At 33.6% G+C, this 20,212-nt stretch overlaps 1 protein-coding gene across 1 annotated transcript in view; it reads right to left on the bottom strand.

Moving 5' to 3' along the window:
• Window positions 1-7,238: 7,238 nt before the first annotated feature.
• Window positions 7,239-20,212, bottom strand: part of LOC148945598 (uncharacterized) — a 240,017-nt gene continuing 227,043 nt past the window's right edge. The window contains exons 21-23 of the mRNA XM_089098857.1: window positions 16,406-16,628; window positions 12,890-13,003; window positions 7,239-7,631 (exon numbers count right to left, since the gene is read on the bottom strand). Coding sequence (XP_088954983.1) covers window positions 7,427-7,631; window positions 12,890-13,003; window positions 16,406-16,628 — 542 coding nt within the window. The 3' untranslated portion in view covers window positions 7,239-7,426. The remainder of the gene's footprint in view (window positions 7,632-12,889; window positions 13,004-16,405; window positions 16,629-20,212) is intronic.

Raw genomic sequence — 20,212 nt, 5'->3', positions numbered from 1 at the left:
TGGAATCTTCTTCCCAGTGGCAGCTTATTCCTTCCCAATGGCAGCTTGCAACACTGGTAGTCAATTTTGGGGAGTTTTGGCATAAGACCCAAAAATAAATCGCTACATTACTAGGGACAGAATACTTGTTCTTCCAGTTCTTAGGGAGATTTGGGCATTTATTAACTGAAGGGACTTAAAAAAGGATCATCGTGCAGGAACCGTTTAATCGTCTGTGTCACTGTGGTAATATAGAAACTTAAACACATTTTTTTCAGAAAGTGCTCACGTTCATAGGTGTTATTTCACCTGTCTTTATTAATGTCACAAGTTATTGCGAACACTCATCTCCTAAGAAGACGTCTTTTAATAATCAGATATACATAGGTTTGACGGATTGATCTTTGTACAGTCAATGAGAAACCTTTCTTAGATGAAGTTGCTCCATAGATTTTTATGAAGTTTTCACAATTTAATACTAGCTAGAAGTATTCTCGACTCTTTAATAAAAAGGAACACAGCGAAAATTTTCCAATGTTCACTAAAACCAACGACAATATAAAATCCCTTTAATATACAAAAAAAATTGTCATCTGCATCCCGTGCCTTTGAATTCAAACATCTTGCACTCGTTTTCTCACCTACCACAGGATCGTAACAACAAAAATTATGGTGCTTCGTACACTATTGGCGCTGAAGTAAAAAGTCTGAAGTATGAAGTAAAACTTTTTACTTCAGAATGATCGAAAAACCATCCTAGCTGCTTGTTTCATTTTTAGATGTGATGCTATAGGTTGTTCGAACTTTTCTTAGATTATACTATTTTGTGGAAAATTATTTTTGGGGGCTTTTGCTTCCCAATTATGCTCCGTTCCGCATAATTATGCTACGTCTAGCAACATTGATGTGTGGTATAATATATTCAAATGTGGTATAATAAACTACAGTGCAATAATCTCAACTAATGCATGTCCAATGCTTCCACTATCCCTAAATTTTCGAGGAATTCTCCGAAAAAAAAACAATCGTTTACCCGAATCGTCGAATCTTTCCCCCAGGGTTGTCACCCCTGGTGTTTTATCACAGTTTTTAGTGATTTTTTATTGCCTGGTCATTTTACCTAACCTAATGATTTTTCATGATATATCGCATAGATTCAAGTAAGAACATCAACCAAAATGCTAATTTTTGTAAACAACAAAAGCTATTGTATGATGCACCTTGGGACATTCATTATATTATTACCATTTACGCCATATTATGACATGGAAATTTTTATCTGGTTCATTCTTCCTCTGAAATTATCCAGAAATCCAATTAGAGTAGGGAGGGGGGAATCAATTACCCTCTAAAGACTTAAAAAAATATTTTTATATCTTTGGCATCATTAAATATAAGAAATTTTTGCACTTCCTACATTTTTGTGAATTGGCCCCACTGACACCGTTTTTATTGATAGAACTGCATAGTTGCGTCAATTAGTAAATGTTTAGGGGGGAGGGGTGGCTAAAGGACTGTTTTTTAATAGGTAGGAGAGTCAAATTTTTCGGTTTATCAATCACCATAAAAGACATTTATCATATTCTAGGGTGGTGGGAGGAAATATAAGGGGCCAAACCCCCAGTCCATCCACATTTGACGCCACTGGAAGCACAAACTTTGCAATTTTTTTTGTCTTACTGACTGACTTTTTATAGTATACCAATCTCTAGAAACAACACCATAACAAGTATTTTCTATTGTATAAATTTTGGTTTTGGGGATTCTATTTCGTTGGCTTCCTGGCGTCAGATTAAATTACAACAAGCTTATGCTCTTGTGTCTATTTATTTTTTTTCTATACATATTACGGTATTATTTTTTGTGTGTGATTTTCTTTTTCGACATAGATGGTGTGACGAAAGGAAACACAGTTTTACAAATTTTTCTCGAGTAATGATGGATGAGATGTTGATTGATGGATATTTTGATGGGCGCAAGAAAGCATAATTCTCTTTCTGATATCTGGCGACACTGTGAATAAAATACTCTTTTTGGTTTTCGGCGAAATTCAATAACAAGAACCGTTACTAAAATGCATTTTAAATATAAAAAATTCAAACTTTGAGCGATATAAATACAAACAACGAAAGAACATTTAGATTGTTTAAATTAATGTCACAAAAACCAAGGTTTGAAACTCCTTGGACTCAAAATAAATAAAATGGACTACTGGATGTTAAAACAACAACATTGCCATTCCCATTACATATACTTAGCATTTCACAAGGCCTAAATAATGTCAATTAGGAGCATTGCTATTTTAAACAGTTTGAACTGTTCATTTTATTCAGTTGATTTTTAATCACCACACTTTACTTTCGTGAGTCCGTTGCCATAAAGTAAACATTAAATCCATACATGAACGGTTGAGTCTGACGCCATGTTGCTATTCACAAAGGTGTTGTTGTCAAGTTTACAGCTGATCCTTTGTGACAAGATGGGAGACAGAAATTTGCAAGATATTGAAAGCAGGTTTACTCCTCGACTCCTGCCTGGGAGGGTTACGTCTCCTCCCTTGAAGATCCTCGCAAAGATACCGCGTTTCCAGTCAGAAAGTACTCTTTTTCCCAATAACCAATACTATATGTTAGCATTGCGTAAAGTTCATAACTTTCAGCCCTCCCCCCGGGGACTTCGGGGGATTAAATCATCCTAAAAGGCAAAGTTATCATATTTTCGACCATGCTGAACAAAATGGCTATCTTAAAATTTTGATCGGGTGACTTTGGGAAAAAATGAGCGTGGGAGGGGGTCTAGTTGCCCTCTTTTTTTTGGTCACTTAAAAAGGGCACTAGAACTTTTAATTTCCGTTCCAATGAGACCTCCTACGATATTCTAGGACCACTGGGTCAATACGATCACCCCTGGGAAAAACAAAAAACAAAAAAACAAACAAATAAACACGCACCCGTGATCTTTCTTCTGGCAAAAAATGCAAAATTCCATATTTTTGAAGATAGGAGCTTGAAACCTCTACAGTAAGGCTCTCTGATACGCTGAATATGATGGTGTGATTTTCATTAAGGTTCTATAACTTTTAGGGGTCTTTCCCCTTTTTATCGAAAATCAGCCAAATATTCTCAGGCGCGTAACTTTTGACGGGTAGGACTAAAGTTAATGAAATTTATATATTTGAAATCAGCATTAAAATATGATTCTTTAGATGTATCTATTGGTATCACAATCCCGTTTTCTAGAGTTTCGGTTACCATTGAGCCGGGTCACTTCTTACTTATAGTTCGTTACCACGAACTGTTTGATGCTTTGCATTTCACGAGGCGTAAATGACGCCAGAGTTAGGAGCATTGCTATTTTATACAGTTTGGGCTATTCATTGCATTTTATCGATTTTTAATCGCCGCACTTTACTTTCTTGAGTCTGTTGCCGTAAAATAAATATTAAATCCATACATGAGCGGTTGAGTCTGACACCATGTTGCTATTCACGAAGGTGTCTGTCAAGTTTTGAGCTGATCCTTTGTAACAAGATGGGGGAAAGAAATTTGCAAGATATTGAAAGCAGGTATATTCCTCGACAGCTGCCTGGGAGGGTTACGTCTCCTCACTTGACGATCCTCACACAGATACCAAGTTTCCAGTCAGAAAGTTCTTGGAATTTGTCCAAAATTACTCCAAACCATGCTTTCCGAAACTTCAGCCAATCAAAATGGTAGATTTATTCATTTCTGTCGCTATTTGATCTTTAACAAGTGACTCCCCACCTATCAACTAATGCTGCAATTTATCGAAATAAAAATAGTTCAGGTGAATCCAGGTTGTATAAAAAGGATAGTTGGCAACCTGGCAATGTTTAAAATATATTTTAAATGTTTTCTCTTTTGTAACTTTGATATATAAAAAATCGTTGAGATTTTTAGGAATGATATTAATATATATTAAATGACCAATCCACATTCATTTTTTCCTTTCAGTAATCTTGGTTATAATGGTGATTTCTTTTATTTTATGAGAAATATAAACACATAGCTCGAGATTTTTTTTTTAGCGAAGCGTACATTTTATTCTTGTCCTTAGAAGGCATAGGAATCATTGGCCCTACTCTTGTTTTTCGGAAGTTTCTTCTTGTTTCGGATTTGACTTGGTTATTTTTTTGTAATTTTTGCCTGTTTTAGTTTAGTTCAATTATTCATAGTGATTTATTGTCGTTTTAAGGTTGAAATATTATTTGACTTTATTTCTGCTCATCTCCGGTTTAATACAGCTCTTTTCTTTGCTTTGAAATATTTATTTTGCGGAACTGTTTCCACACTTTTTATTTATTTTCACATGAAAATTAAGATTTTAGCTATTGATATTTTCGCCAAAATTTTGCAACACATTTAAACAATAATTAAACTTCGAAACTTTGGATGAACGGGTGCCAGGGATAATATACCCCGATGGAATCTTCATGTGATCAAATTGTAGTTTTCTTCAAGGGAAAGTTTAAGAGAGATGCGAAGTAAAATCTATATTTAAAGACTTATTTTGGTAGAAACTCGTTCTGACTTCTTTTTTTTCGCCTGAGGATAAAGACCATAGGTTGATTTTGGATGTCCAGAATAGTTTCCAAACAGTCATCAGTAAGCTCAGATATCCTTAAATGGTGGTTTCGATGGAAATCAAGCAAAATTTATGAGATGTGTAATTTTTCCCCACTGATATGGTAATAAGAATCCTTTATTTTGGAGCAATATTACAATAACGCTAAATACAATACCAACGTCTATTCATCTTAGAATTGAAGAAATATCAACCGCTATTGGTTCAACAGATGAAGAAGAAGATGCGGCGTCTTCTAATCGTATTATACGTGTAGTAAGAACATGCGAAATCTACTCTCGGCAGTTTTTGTACAAGTTCCTTAAGGTAAAGAACACTTACAGCCCTAATTGCACCATTTAACCCAGGCTTGGATTAAAAGCTACTGGTACTACTGACAGTGTTGTGTCGGGTAATCTTGTCAAAAAAGTAAGAGATTTCAGAAAAAATTGATATAACTAATCTACTATGTTACAGGATTAAAGCTAAAATTTCTCTGTAGATGGTAGCTGATCAGCCTTTTCCGTCTTCAGAAAATATTTCAAGTGAAAACATAGTCTACAAAAAGTATGCCTTAGTTAAATTACGAGAATCTTGTCATTGATTATTGAACTTGAACTACTAGCGACAGACCACTTTCAAGTAGAACCTTGAATAAATGCCACATTTTGTTAAGCTAAATGATACTGAACTAAATTTTTGTTAGTTAAATGTAACATTTAAGTAAATTAGACAACGTTTTTTAATCCTCAAAACTACAAACACTAATATTCTAATGAAAACTGCCATTACCGGCCATAAAAGGGACCAAACTCATAATCTTGGATTAATGAAACAAACACTAAACTACAAACACTAAACTACAAACACTAATATTCTAATGAAAACTGCCATTACCGGCCATAAAAGGGACCAAACTCATAATCTTGGATTAATGTAACAAACACTAAACTACAAACACTAAACTACAAACACTAATATTCTAATGAAAACTGCCATTACCGGCCATAAAAGGGACCAAACTAATAATCTTTGATTAATGAAACAAAAACTAAACTAAAAACACTAAACTACAAACACTAATATTCTAATGAAAACTGCCATTACCGGCCATAAAAGGGACCAAACTCATAATCTTGGATTAATGAAACAACCACTAAACTACAAACACTAAACTACAAACACTAATATTCTAATGAAAACTGCCATTACCGGCCATAAAAGGGACCAAACTCATAATCTTGGATTAATGAAACAAACACTAAACTACAACCACTAAACTACAAACACTAATATTCTAATGAAAACTGCCATTACCGGCCATAAAAGGGACCAAACTCATAATCTTGGATTAATGAAACAAACACTAAACTACAAACACTAAACTACAAACACTAATATTCTAATGAAAACTGCCATTACTGGCCATAAAAGGGACCAAACTCATAATCTTGGATTAATGAAACAAACACTAAACTACAAACACTAAACTACAAACACTAATATTCTAATGAAAACTGCCATTACAGGCCATAAAAGGGACCAAACTCATAATCTTGGATTAATGAAACAAACACTAAACTACAAACACTAAACTACAAACACTAATATTCTAATGAAAACTGCCATTACTGGCCATAAAAGGGACCAAACTCATAATCTTGGATTAATGAAACAAACACTAAACTACAAACACTAAACTACAAACACTAATATTCTAATGAAAACTGCCATTACCGGCCATAAAAGGGACCAAAATCATAATCTTGGATTAATGAAACAAACACTAAACTACAAACACTAATATTCTAATGAAAACTGCCTAATGAAAACATTCTAATGAAAATATTCTAATGAAAACATTCTAATGAAATATTCTTATGAAAACTGCCATTACCGGCCATAAAAGGGACCAAACTCATAATCTTAGATTAATGAAACAAACACTAAACTACAAACACTAAACTACAAACACTAATATTCTAATGAAAACTGCCTAATGAAAACATTCTAATGAAAACATTCTAATGTAATATTCTTATGAAAACTGCCATTACCGGCCATAAAAGGGACCAAACTCATAATCTTGGATTAATGAAACAAACACTAAACTACAAACACTAAACTACAAACACTAATATTCTAATGAAAACTGCCTAATGAAAACATTCTAATGAAAACATTCTAATGAAAACATTCTAATGAAATATTCTAATGAAAACTGCCATTACCGGCCATAAAAGGGACCAAACTCATAATCTTGGATTAATGAAACAAGAGGAAAAGTCCTATGAAAACTGTTGCAGTAAAAGGTAGATTTCCAAATTACCGAAAATATCTACCTTTTCTTCCAAGTTTTCAAAATTCTTAACTTCGTATTGATTTGGACAAATTAAATTTTAAAACCTTCAAGATGGCTGACCTTAACTTTGTGGGTTGAGACTAAAACATTAAGAAATAGTAAAATTATCTATTTTATTTTTAAAATAAATTAAATGATTAATTGCTTATGAAATCACGCTCACGCTCATCATTCCTAGTTCGAGGCCACACTAAGCCTTGACGTCACGCTCATCATTCCTAGTTCGAAGTCACACTAAGCCTTGACGTCATTTTAAATTTCTGTAATTAATATATGCTAGCTAGTTGACTCTGATAGGAGACTCCAATCCTCAAAATAAATTTTATTAGTTCAAAGAAAGGAATTATAAAAAAAATTAACTTCAAGATTTTCTTCAATAGATCGTAGCTTAAGTTTATTACGTTTACCTAAAGTTTAAGTACAGAATTACCTTAAGTTTAGTTAAGGTAAATAATATCTAGCCGACAACGAATAAAAACAGCCAATAGTGCAGCCATCGAATTACATTGCACAGTTGATTTTTGCCAAGCCTTTAGTACATGACTCTTCATGTTCAAACTCAAAAAGACGAACTTCATTTAGCTTTGAGCCTAGGATGACTTCACAGTAGATGTTTGTGGTGTTGCTTGAAAATTCATCGCAGTATGTGTACCATGACCCTTTTATTTGTACCATAAGATAGCCTGAGGGCTCAAGAAAGCCTCCCCTGAAATTAAACATTGGATTTAAATTGAACCCGAAAAAAACAACAAATAAAACAGTTCAATAGTTTGCTAAACAACCCAAAGGAAAAGAGAAATGCTAAAAATCCCCAGAGACAGTTGAGATTAGATTGCAATAATGATTTTGAACTTTTTAAAACTTAAATGATTTCAAATTTGATTAAAAGATTTGATTTCATTGGCAAGAAGTTAGCTGAATAAAATTCCCAAATCAAAAGACGGTTAATACATATCTTTTAATATTGTTTGATTTCCATCTAAGTTCTTTATAAGAGTTGTTGGAATATAGAAGTTTGTGAGAGTTGATATCTGGAATTCTAATCGCTAAGAAATAATAATTACTATCGATCTTTAAAACTTAACAATAGGCTTAAATCACAACAAAACAAGCTGAATTTCTTTAAAGGTGGGGTATATAATTTTTTTGCAACTGAAATTATGCCACGCAAAATAATAACATAAGGGCAACAAGTAGAAATAATAGGGCAATTTTTTATACAAGACTGCGGAACGCAAATTTAAATGAATATTTCGACTCTATATCCAAGGGCCATCCTCAGCAAAACAAACGAAGAAAAAAAAGAATATAAAAAACTTACATTATAATACAAACTTTGAAACTAAAATATTTTCAAAACAATCCTAGTATCATTACTTCAAGAAAGTTCAAAGAGGAATGGTACATCAAGCGAAGTGAAAAAAGACAATTCATTCAAATTGAATAAAAAACACTTACAAACAATCTCTTAAAGCTAATCTTGCGTTTTTGGCAGCCAGCCTAGAAGCTGTATCCGTAACAGGTTGAGTGGAATTGTTTACTGGTTTTTAATATAATTAGTTCAATCACTTTAATTAAATTTGTATATAAGGCATTAAGTGAATATTCCCCTAAATCCCTATTTAAAGAAGTATTACTATTTATTTTGATTATAATTTCAATTGCCTCTCGAACAACCTGTTTTATGCCTGTTTTGGTCTTTGTCGCTAATAACATAAGAATGCATGAAATCACATGAACGAGAAATAAGAAGACAAGTTTTTTACATACAAGCGTAAACACGAACATTATTTTGACTTCAAGGCCAACAAGTCCCTCTGGAGGAAACACAATGAAATCGTACCAAATCCTTGGTCACAAAAGCCTGATTAACTTCTTAGAAGGACTTAAATCAGTGTGGCACTTTTACATAATCTTTATTTAGTACTATTTTATCGAATATTTAGTAAATCTGATCGTCTTAAAAAGAAGCATATATTTTTTAAATATGCCAAGTTTCTGTTGCGATTTCCTCCGTGAAGTCGTAGTAATTCCTACCTAATAAAAAAATATAGTCTATTGGACCCGTGTGCCAAACTGTGTAAGCTTAATGCTCCGACATGCTATAGGTAAACTTGCTATGAATAGAAAATTTTCACTTTTGACTATTTAACGTTCCTTATTGCTTTTGAAGTCTTTATTTTCTTTTCCTTGTATCAATGTACTCACTCGGGGGTTCCAGCATTACCTTAGTTTCCTTATGAAGCAAATTACTTAATATGATGATACTTTTACAGTTTGAGATGGTGTAGATAAAGTTTTAAGAGCCTTTTAGTCCTAAGTTTTGTAGATTATGAGCAAGCGCAAGTGATTAGTGCTTTGCACGACGATGCTGCTGCGGTTAAGGTGGGAAACAAAGTTAGTAGCTGGTTTAGTATTGAATCAGGAGTTAAGCAAGGTTGTTTCCTATCCCCGCTTATATATATCATTTTGATTGACTTGGTCCTAAGGAACACGGCTAAGACCATGGGAAAGTATGAAATCAAATGGGGAAGTAAAACTCTCCCTAGACTTAGATTATGCTTATGATTCAAGTGTTCTAGGTGAAAATGTTAGCAAAATGAATGATTTTGTGGAGGTTTCGAGAGTTCAGGGTTCAAGCATAGGTTTGAAAATGAATTTTTAGAAGACTAAGTTTTTTCGACAAGGAATGAATGAAGGGGCAGAGGTTGTTTAAGATAATGAGAAGATTGGTCAAGGGGATGGTTTCTATTACCTGCGTAGTATTGTTGCTAATGATGGTGGATGCAGTGAAGGTACTAAAATTAGAATAGCCAAGGCCCATGGTGTTTTTTCACAGTTGAAAAAAGATTGGAAGAAGAGAAAGACAAGTCTGAGAACCAAGATTAGAATATTGGAAGCTACAGTGATGACACTGGTCAAATATGGATCTGAAGCGTGGGTGCTCCAAAAGACGGAGGAGGATGTGTTGGATGTTTTCCAAAGGAATTTTCTACCAATTGTTTTGGGTACCGTTCTCACTGACTGTCTTTAAAACAGTGAGCTATAAAAATGTAGCTCTGCCCTATTCTCCAGGTCTCTATTAAGAGAAAGGTTAAGATGGCTAGGTCAGGTTCTGAGGATGAAGGATGACAAATTCCCGAAGATCGTCCTTTTTGGCCAACTATCTAGGGCCAAAAAAAGAGGGTCGTCCCCCAATAGGGTGGAATGGAGGTCAAAAGGAAGGATTTAAGGAAAATCTGATCTTCTTGGAAGGGTGTAAAGATGGAGGCTTTGAACAGATCGGGATAGAGGAGGAGCGTGCGTAATTGTGATGACCTCAGGCGGCTTGATGCTACGGGAAGTTGTTATCAATAGTAGCAGTAGTAGTAATTGAACTGACACATCGAGCTCTGCTCTCCGTTTGCTAGACTTTTAATTTTTTTGGTAAGTGTTTGTGTTTGTATAGCATTAATAAAAATTCATCTAATAGTATCCTATATCTTTAAATGAGTATTAACTGTGCATCAAGGGATATTTTTAAAGGAAAAGGGGTCTCATACTGTAAAAAAATTTTGGTTTAAGCATTTACTTAAATTTTGTAACTTTTTACCGTTTTATTCCTTACAAATACGCACACATGAGGGGGCTGGTAGACTGAAATCGGTCAGGCTTTGCTTCTGAGCCTTATGATTTAACTGCTGTGAAATTTTTGTTAAATTGTTGAACAATAACAAATGGGATAAAATGGATTAATTTTTTTTTTACGAGCATTTACACCCCAAATCCACACTTCTTAATCATGTAATGATGCACGTTTCATAGGTCTTATGTAATATGTTTATCCTTTAATATCTCCCACTTCCCCTTTTAGGCATTCAGCGTCTCAAAAACCTTAAATGTTTAAATTTAACTCTTGGCTCAGTTAAAATTTATAGAATAAGCTATAAATAATTTTAAGGACTACATTGGCTAAGTGTGACAAAATAAAAGAAATAAAAAAGAAAACCCGGGATAATAAAATCCAAAAAAAGAAAGAAAAATCATACAGATCAATAAAAATAAATTCAGAAGAAGAATAATAGGAAAAAAGAATGAAAAAAGAATAAAAAAAAAACATTGGAAGGGCAATTGAACAGAAAAATCAGACATTATGGCTATTCAAAAACGGGAAATCGTTTCTTATTAAGTTTTTGCTTACCAGGTATGTTATTTACAGATATTGTATGAGTTTATGAAATATGACTTCATGAAAAAAAGATCAAATGAAGGATCCTAATTAATAAGTTAATTATAAATGGGGCTTAAATAAGTTTCTCAAGTGTTTCTAGTAACGGCGACTTTTTTGTGTAAATGCTTTTGATTTCAATTGGCTCCCTAAAAACTTGGGTAGCCTACTTGTGCGTTACATGGTACACACTCGATAATTTGGATCTACGGATCAGACAATAACCTGTTTATACCTGTCAGTATTTGAAGAAAATTAGCTTAGGCTCAGTTGAAATATACATTGTAGGTATATTTTTATTAAATAATTAATATATAGAGATGGTATTTTGGTTGGGTTAGGTATTTAATATAATGCGTTTTGTGCCCCCCCCCCTCCTACCATAATTAATTGCAGTAGTTTTCATAGTTTTGTTACTAAAGTATTACATTTTCATCATATTTTGGTATACTTCATTATGATTAACCTAACTTCACTTCTCGAGTGTGTACCGTATAATACACAAGTACAAAAACTTGTATTAGATCTTAAACAGGGGAAAATAATGGAGGGGTTGTCAAATGAAATAAATGGTAAGGGTTATCATAAACGTGCTAAGCCAAGGCGAAATGAAAATTCTCGGGTACTTGGTGTAGCTTCATGGCTTTGTTGATTGATGATTTGTGTTCCGATAAACCTATCTTCCACTTGCCTATTATTCTTTTTTTTACTTGCTGAAATTATCCTTGTTTTTTTTTATTTTTTTTTTAAAAACAAGTTATTGATTTTGATTTACTTAAAAGCAAAAAAATACAAAAAGAATTCTCATAGAAATATTTACATACTTGTGAGACGACTAATAAAACTGATTTGCTCAATGAGTGTATAGGTAAAGAGAAACAGAGTTCACTCGTAAGAAAATAGCGTGAATCAAAAGGATTTTTGTTCCTTTAACTAGCATTTCTAAAAAAAAAGAACAAAAAACAATCCGGTTTTAAAAAGGCAGTTATTTGTCTCTCTAAAAATTACATATCCTAGTCAGTCTTGGATGCAACTCAAAATTAGAGATCTAAAGCATTAGTTAATGGCCAGAACGAATCAAGATCCAGAGCCAGAAACAAAAGAACCAATCAGGTTTTAGAATGGTAGATCTACTGGTCTCACCCAGGGTTGCCACTGTCAGTAGGAACTTACTAGATCTCGTAAGAAAAAAAAACAAATCTAGAAATTTAGATGATCTAGTAAATTTCCCAAAATCTAGTAAAAAATCATGATTTATAGTAAACAAAAGTTGTTGTTATCTTCCAGAGATTCAGAAAAAAAAAAAATTAGATTCCGATTTTAGTAGACTGAATTTCAGTCGGGTGGAAACCCTGGTTTCACCAGAAATTACGTTTTCTTGTCAGCCTAGATTTGGCACTTAGGAGTAGCTGACCCGAAGCAATAGTTAACCCAGTTGGTAAAAGGCTGGGCTCTTTTTCTCTCCAGAAATAAGGTATAATTTGATTCGATAACAGAAATACGTCCAAGATATAGACCAATGGGATTAAAACATAAAAACAAGAGAAAAGTAAAGAAAACTAGTCTCTCTTTGGAACAGGAGACTAGCAGACTAGCAATAGCTTTTTATTCCTACTGAACAGATTTTTGGCCGACGAATAGAAATCAAGGTAAAGATCTGGTTTAAAACACTGATAAGTTCACCACTGCTTATATGGAACATGTGATGAAAGTGAAACATGTGTATTAATAAGGGACATACTCAATTGGTTTCTTACCGTCCAGTTTTGTCAGAGCTTATCCCGACGCAGAAATCTTCATCCTCGCCATTCAAGCAATCCATAGTTCCATCACAAACGTTGGATTTGTTGATACACTCTTCTGTTTCGGACCTAGAATCAAAATTAAGCAAAAATACTAAATAAGCAAAGATGGGAATTACCCTGTTACTGCTAGTCTAAAGTCAGCTCTTCGTGACCCGGGTCCGGCCTCTTTGGAACCAAAATCGGGACAGTGGATTGGTAATTTTGGAAAACAAGAGTTTGAAAGGGATATCTAAATAGGGATACCGATTGCTAATTTTGGTGTTTACCAAATAAAAAAAAGTACGGTAATTTCCCATTATATGGGCACTTACAAGGAAACCAGTCACAAAAAACCGTTTTTGACGGGTTAATTCAATAGACGGCTTCAGAGTAATGCAATCCATAGCGTGGTTTTCATTGCGCATACGATATTTAAACTGTTGTTTTTTGGGGTTTATGGGGGGGGGGGGGGTTGGAAGGGACCTAGGTTAGGTTACGTATTTAATATACGCGCTGCTTTACCCCTACTCCCCCTAATGTACAAATATATAGCCCTAATTTATTTATAAACTATTATATATTCATCCTATTTTATTTCATTAGCATTAACCAAACTTGACTTTTTAGAAGTGCCCATATAATGGGAAAGTACCAAAAGTACTATTCAAAATCAATTGAGGGAGGGAGGCTTGATTTTTGTAATGAAAATCCAAAAAATGTGTTTTTAAAATCTAGGGGGGGATTGCTCCCTAATTCCCTGAGTAGCGAATATAGAGAATAAAATAGGGAGCAGACCTACATTGAGGTATTACCTCCAAACTCCCTACTCCACAACCATAACTGTTAAATCATAATAATTAAACTTTGGTTTTTGCTAGAAAGTATAAATGACTGCTCTACCTTATCTATTATTACGCCATCTATTATTATTACTATTATTATTGCTCTACTATTACGCCATCTATTATATGTATTGATTTAAGAGCGAACCGAAATTTACCGAATTGCTACTGCCAAAGTTTAGGTCCAAAGAAGCCCCTACTTGGGTATAAAAATCCCAATTTCAGTGATTGGACCCTGTTTTTCTACTGCAAACCCTAGCTAAAACTATATTCCAGAAGGTAATTGTCATTAACAATAGTTAACTACTTCTTAATATTGGTGTTAACTAGAGTACCAGACAATAAAACATTATGGTCAACCCTTTACATTATTACATTTAATGTGAGTGATTATGGTGTAGCAATTATTGTAATAACAAAAAATTAATTAAAACTAATGATAATTGGCTGCGACAATGCAGTCTAAGTTTGTGAGGGTGTCCAACTAAACAAAAGCGGAAGCAAAAGTAATGTAATACCATTCGGCGAATAACAAAAGAAACGAAGGAAAAAAATAATTATGAAACTGAATGAGGGTAGTTATTACTATGATACAAAAATAATAATGAACAGAAAAAAGATAAATAAAAAGAAATAGAAGTTTTAAAGGCATTTTTAAGAATGAGAATTGAATTTCAAGCAAAAACCGTAAGAGGAGACCTCGAAAAGAAAGAGACCTCACGATTTGAAGAACATCATTTCAAGTTTCTTTATAAAATTTAAACACTTCTGCATAGTAAACACTAGCCTAGAGTTAGCTGCTTTCTGGATACTAAGGCCAAGGAACTACATTGGAAAACCTGATAAATTCAGGCTATAAGAAAAAAAATTAATCGGGAGCTCAAGCGCCATTCTAACATTACGAAGGTGGTGCGATTTATCAAGTAAATTATGTTATGTTTTTGAAGTCAGTCAGTCATGAGAATTAAACTAAATTGTAGAGAAATAAGAAACGTTTTTAATATATGTGAATTTTAATATATATTTTATGATCAATCGTATTATTTTGTTTGATAGTGTCGTAGACCTCTATTAGATTCAGAAAAAAAAATAGCATCGAGATAAATAAAGAATAGCTCTGAAAAACATCAGTGCCAAAGGTGCTGATCTAAATATTTGGATTAATTCTTCTATTATGGAAAAATAATGCTATCTTCGTCTATTAGGGCTAATTTGACTTGATAAGGCTCAGACTCTCCAAGTTTCCTCTCTTTTTTGGCTCGTTGACGGATTTAGCTGAGTAAATAGAACTACAAAAGTTCTGACTCTCTCAAGTTTCGAGGATTCTTTGGCTCTATAAGCTGAATCGCTGAAGTTCGGAGTTTCCTCAATTTCCCACGTTCTTTGGCTCTTTGTAAAATTTGGCTTTACAATTTAGATCAAAGAGATTCAGGCTCTTCATTTTCCTTAGTTATTTGGATGTTTACCAAATTTGGCTGTATAATAATAAATTGCTAAGGTGCATACCCTTTAGTTGCCAAAGTTCTTTGTTCTTTCTAAAATTTTGCTCAATATAGTAATTCGCTAAACTTCAGACTCTTTTGACTTTCTTGTGTTTTTTGGCTGTCACAGCCCTTGTGATTTATTCAAATTCAAAACGAAATAGTAAAAGAAGAAAAAGCAGAAAAAAACAGATCACAAGATGAAGTGCCAACAATTGCCAATCGATGTATTTTGACGAGCACACCCACCCACAAGCTTCCTTAATAAGGTAATGGGTGACTTACTCCATGAAGTTCAGGACAGATTGTACTCTTCCTAATGTTGCCTTGAACATCGATAAAATTATTTAGAACGTTTCTTCCGGGAAACAATAAAACATACGAGCATATACGAGCATTCCCCCCTGCAAGCTTCCTGAAGAAGATAAATGGCTGTTTAACACCTAATGTTTAGGGCCGATTTGTCTCTAATGCCTTTATGTTTTTTTGACCCCCCACGAAACTATGTTAAACCTGTCTTTCGGAAAAGGCTAAACATATACTTGCAGTGAACCGACATATTTCTGCCGTTTGCGGGAAGTAAGAGAAAAGCAGGTTATCCCTGAAGGGGTGGGAAAAAAGAAAAAAGGAAAGACTTAAAGGGAATTGGGACCTCGTGACAGTGGGCAAAGAGTGAAACTTTGACAAAATCGGAGCGGAAAAGAAGCATGTTAAGCTGTTTTGGCATCAGGCAGCTTGGTGCTACAGTAAGATTTTAGTAGTACTAGCAGTAGATTTGAGAGGCACTGACGTTAAAAAATAAAAATATTATGTTGGAAGGAGGTGGTATAAAAAAAAAGATCAGCATGTAAAACCTCATTTGGAATCGTGGTAAAACCATTCATTTAATAAATACTAAGTTGATTCAAAATAAGTCTAAACATAATTAAAGTAATTAATATAGTATATGATACAAAAGGCACAAACTAATAATAATAAAATTCACTTAATCATCTGGGCAGTTGCTTATAATACTTGAGTTAGTCATCAAAGGAGCAAATGCTATCATTTTCGCAACAGGATAAATATAATTAAAATAAATAGACGAAAACTAAAATAGAATTAGAAAAAAGAATACAGGAAATGAAATTAAGATATAAGCGAAAATGCAATTAATTGTCACTTACTTATAGCAATTAAATTGACCATCGCAGGAACAAATGCTATCATTTTTGCATAGCTGTGAGTGACAGCCAATCTTATCACCTTTATACAAAACTAAAGCAGTACAATTATGACAGACGTTGTCATTCTCATCATCACCCCGTGAGCAATCATGAACTCCGTCACAGACCTTCTCTAATGAAATACATCTTCCATCACCGCATACAAATTCTGTATCATCACATACTGCAAGAAAATGAACTCACAAATGGGATACTACAAACTCAAAGAAAATAATTGTAAAAAGTCGACTCAAAAGTTTTCACCATATGACAGGCTCACAATTTCATAGAAGTTTTAAATCGAATGAGGTGTAAAAAGGTGAAAATGTTTATATCTCATGCAATAAGGAATAATGTGATTGGCTTCGAAGTTTTCGTCATGTGACTTGGTCACAATTTCATAAAGGTGGTTTTAAAACGAATGAGGTGTAAAAAGGTAAAAATGTTTATATCTCATGCAATAAGGAATAATGTGATTGGCTTCGAATTTTTCGTCATATGACTGACTCACAATTTCATAAAGGTGGTTTTAAAACGAATGAGGTGTAAAAAGGTGACAATGTTTATATCTCATGCAATAAAGAATAATGTGATTGGCTTCGAAGTTTTTGTCATGTGACTGGGTCACAATTTCATAAAGGTGGTTTTAAAACGAATGAGGTGCAAAAAGGTGAACATGTTTATATCTCATGCAATACGGAATAATGTTATTGGCTTCGAAGTTTTCGTCACATGACGGACTCACAATTTCATATAGGTGGTTTTAAAACGAATGAGGTGTAAAAAGGTGAAAATGTTTATATCTCATGCAATAAGGAATAATGTGATTGGCTTCGAAGTTTTCGTCATGTGACTGGGTCACAATTTCATAAAGGTGGTTTTAAAACGAATAAGGTGAAAAAAGATGAAAATGTTTATATCTCATGCAATAAGGAATAATGTGATTGGCTTCGAAGTTTTCGTCATGTGACTGGGTCACAATTTCAAAAAGGTGGTTTTAAAACGAATGAGGTGTAAAAAGGTGAAAACGTTTATATCTCATGCAATAAGGAATAATGTGATTGGCTTCGAAGTTTTCGTCATGTGACTGGGTCACAATTTCATAAAGGTGGTTTTAAAACGAATGAGGTGTAAAAAGGTGAAAATATTTATATCTCATGCAATAAGGAATAATGTGATTGGCTTCGAAGTTTCGTCATATGACTAACTCACAATTTCATAAAGGTGGTTTTAAAACGAATGAGGTGTAAAACGGTGAAAATGTTTATATCTCATGCAATAAGGAATAATGTGATTGGCTTCAAAGTTTTCGTCATGTGACTGGGTCACAATTTCATTAAGGTGGTTTTAAAACGAATGAGGTGTAAAAAGGTGAAAATGTTTATATATCATGCAATTAGGAATAATGTGATTGGCTTCGAAGTTTTAGTCATGTGACTGGGTCACAATTTCATAAAGGTGGTTTTAAAACGAATGAGGTATAAAAAGGTGAAAATGTTTATATCTCAAACAATAAGGAATAATGTGATTGGCTTAGAAGTTTTCGTCATATGACTGACTCACAATTTCATAAAGGTGGTTTTTAAATTAATGAGGTGTAAAAAGGTGAAAATGTTTGTATCTCATGCAATAAGGAATAATATGATTGGCCTCAAAGTTTTCGTCATGTGACTGGGTCACAATTTCATAAACGTGGTTTTAAAACGAATGAGGTGTAAACAGTCGAAAATGTTTGTATCTAATTAAATAAGGAATAATGTGATTGGCTTCGAAGTTTTCGTCAAGTGAGTGGGTCACAATTTCATAAAGGTGATTTTAAAACGAATGAGGTGTAAAAGGTGAAAATGTTTATATCTCATGCAATAAGGAATAATGTGATTGGCTTCGAAATTTTCATCATGTGACTGGGTCACATTTTCATAAAGGTGGTTTTAGAACGAATGAGGTGTAAAATGACGAAAAGGTTTGTGTCTCAAAATATAAGGAATAATGTGATTGGCTTACGAAGTTTTTTTTTCATATGACTGACTCACAATTTCATAAAGGGGGTTTTAAAACGAATCAGGTGTAAAAAGGTGAAAATGTTTATATCTAATGCAATAAGGAATAATCTGATTGGCTTCGAAATTTTTCGTCATGTGACTGGGTCACAATTTCATAAAGGCGGTTTTAAAACGAATGAGGTGTAAAAAGGTGAAAATTTTTATATCTCATGCAATAAGGAATAATGTGGTTGGCATCGCAGTTTTCGTCATGTGACTGGGTCACAATCTCATAAAGGTGGTTTTAAAATTAATGAGGTGTAAAAAGGTGAAAATGTTTATATCTCATGCAATAAGGAATAATGTGATTGGCTTCGAAGTTTTCGTCATGTGACTGTGTCACAATTTCATAAAGGTGGTTTTAAAACGAATGAGGTGTAAAAAGGTGAGAATGTTTATATCTCATGCAATAAGGAATAATGTGATTGGCTTCGAAGTTTTCGTCATGTGACTGGGTCAAAATTTCATAAACATAGTTTTGAAACGAATGAGGTGTAAAAAGGTGAAAATGTTTATATCTCATGCAATAAGGAATAATGTGATTGGCTTCGAAGTTTTCGTCATGTGACTGGGTCAGAATTTCATAAAGGTGGTTTTAAAACAAATGAGGTGTAAAAAGGTGAAAATGTTTATATCTCATGCAATAAGGAATAATGTGATTGGCTTCGAAGTTTTCGTCATGTGACTGCGTCACAATTTCATAATGGTGGTTTTAAAACGAATGAGGTGTAAAAAGGTGAAAATGTTTATATCTCATGCAATAAGGAATAATGTGATTGGCTTCGAACTTTTCGTCATGTGACTGGGTCACAATTTCATTAAGGTGGTTTTAAAACGAATGAGGTGTAAAAAGGTGAAAATTTTTATATCTCATGCAATAAGGAATAATATGATTGGCCTCAAAGTTTTCGTCATGTGACTGGGTCACAATTTCATAAAGGTGGTTTTAAAACGAATGAGGTGTAAAAAGGCGAAAATGTTTTTTTCTCATGCAATTAGGAATAATGTGATTGGCTTCGAAGTTTTCGTCATGTGACTGGGTCACAATTTCATAAAGGTGGTTTTAAAACGAATGAGGTGTAAAAAGGTGAAAATGTTTATATCTCATGCAATAAGGAATAATGTGATTGGCTTCGAAGTTTTCGTCATGTGACTGGGTCACAATTTCATACAGGTGGCTTTAAAACGAATGAGGTGTAAAATGACGAAAAGGTTTGTGTCTCAAAAAATAATGAATAATGTGAGTGGCTTACGAAATTTTTTTTTTCATCTGACTGTCTCACAATTTCATAAAGGTGGTTTTAAAACGAATCAGGTGTAAAAAGGTGAAAATGTTTATATCTCATGCAATAAGGAATAATCTGATTGGCTTCGAATTTTTTCGTCATGTGAATGGGTCACAATTACATAAAGGTGGTTTTAAAACGAATGAGGTGTAAAAAGGTGAAAATGTTTGTTTCTCATGCAATAAGGAATAATGTGATTGGCTTCGAAGTTTTCGTCATGTGACTGGGTCACAATTTCATAAAGGAGGTTTTAAAACGAATGAGGTGTCAAAAGGTGAAAATGTTTATATCTCATACAATAAGGAATAATTTGATTGGCTTCGAAGTTTTCATCATGTGACTGGGTCACAATTTCATAAAGGTGGTTTTAAAACGAAAGAGGTGTAAAAAGGTGAAAATGTTTGTTTCTCATGCAATAAGGAATAATGTGATTGGCTTCG

Source organism: Artemia sp. Qi Xiang Cuo, chromosome 13 (genome assembly GCF_049724085.1).
Source record: "Artemia sp. Qi Xiang Cuo chromosome 13, ASM4972408v1, whole genome shotgun sequence".
Classification (NCBI taxonomy): domain Eukaryota; kingdom Metazoa; phylum Arthropoda; class Branchiopoda; order Anostraca; family Artemiidae; genus Artemia; species Artemia sp. Qi Xiang Cuo.
Note: the sequence above shows the minus strand (reverse complement) of the source record. Positions and strands in the feature narration are given on the sequence as shown.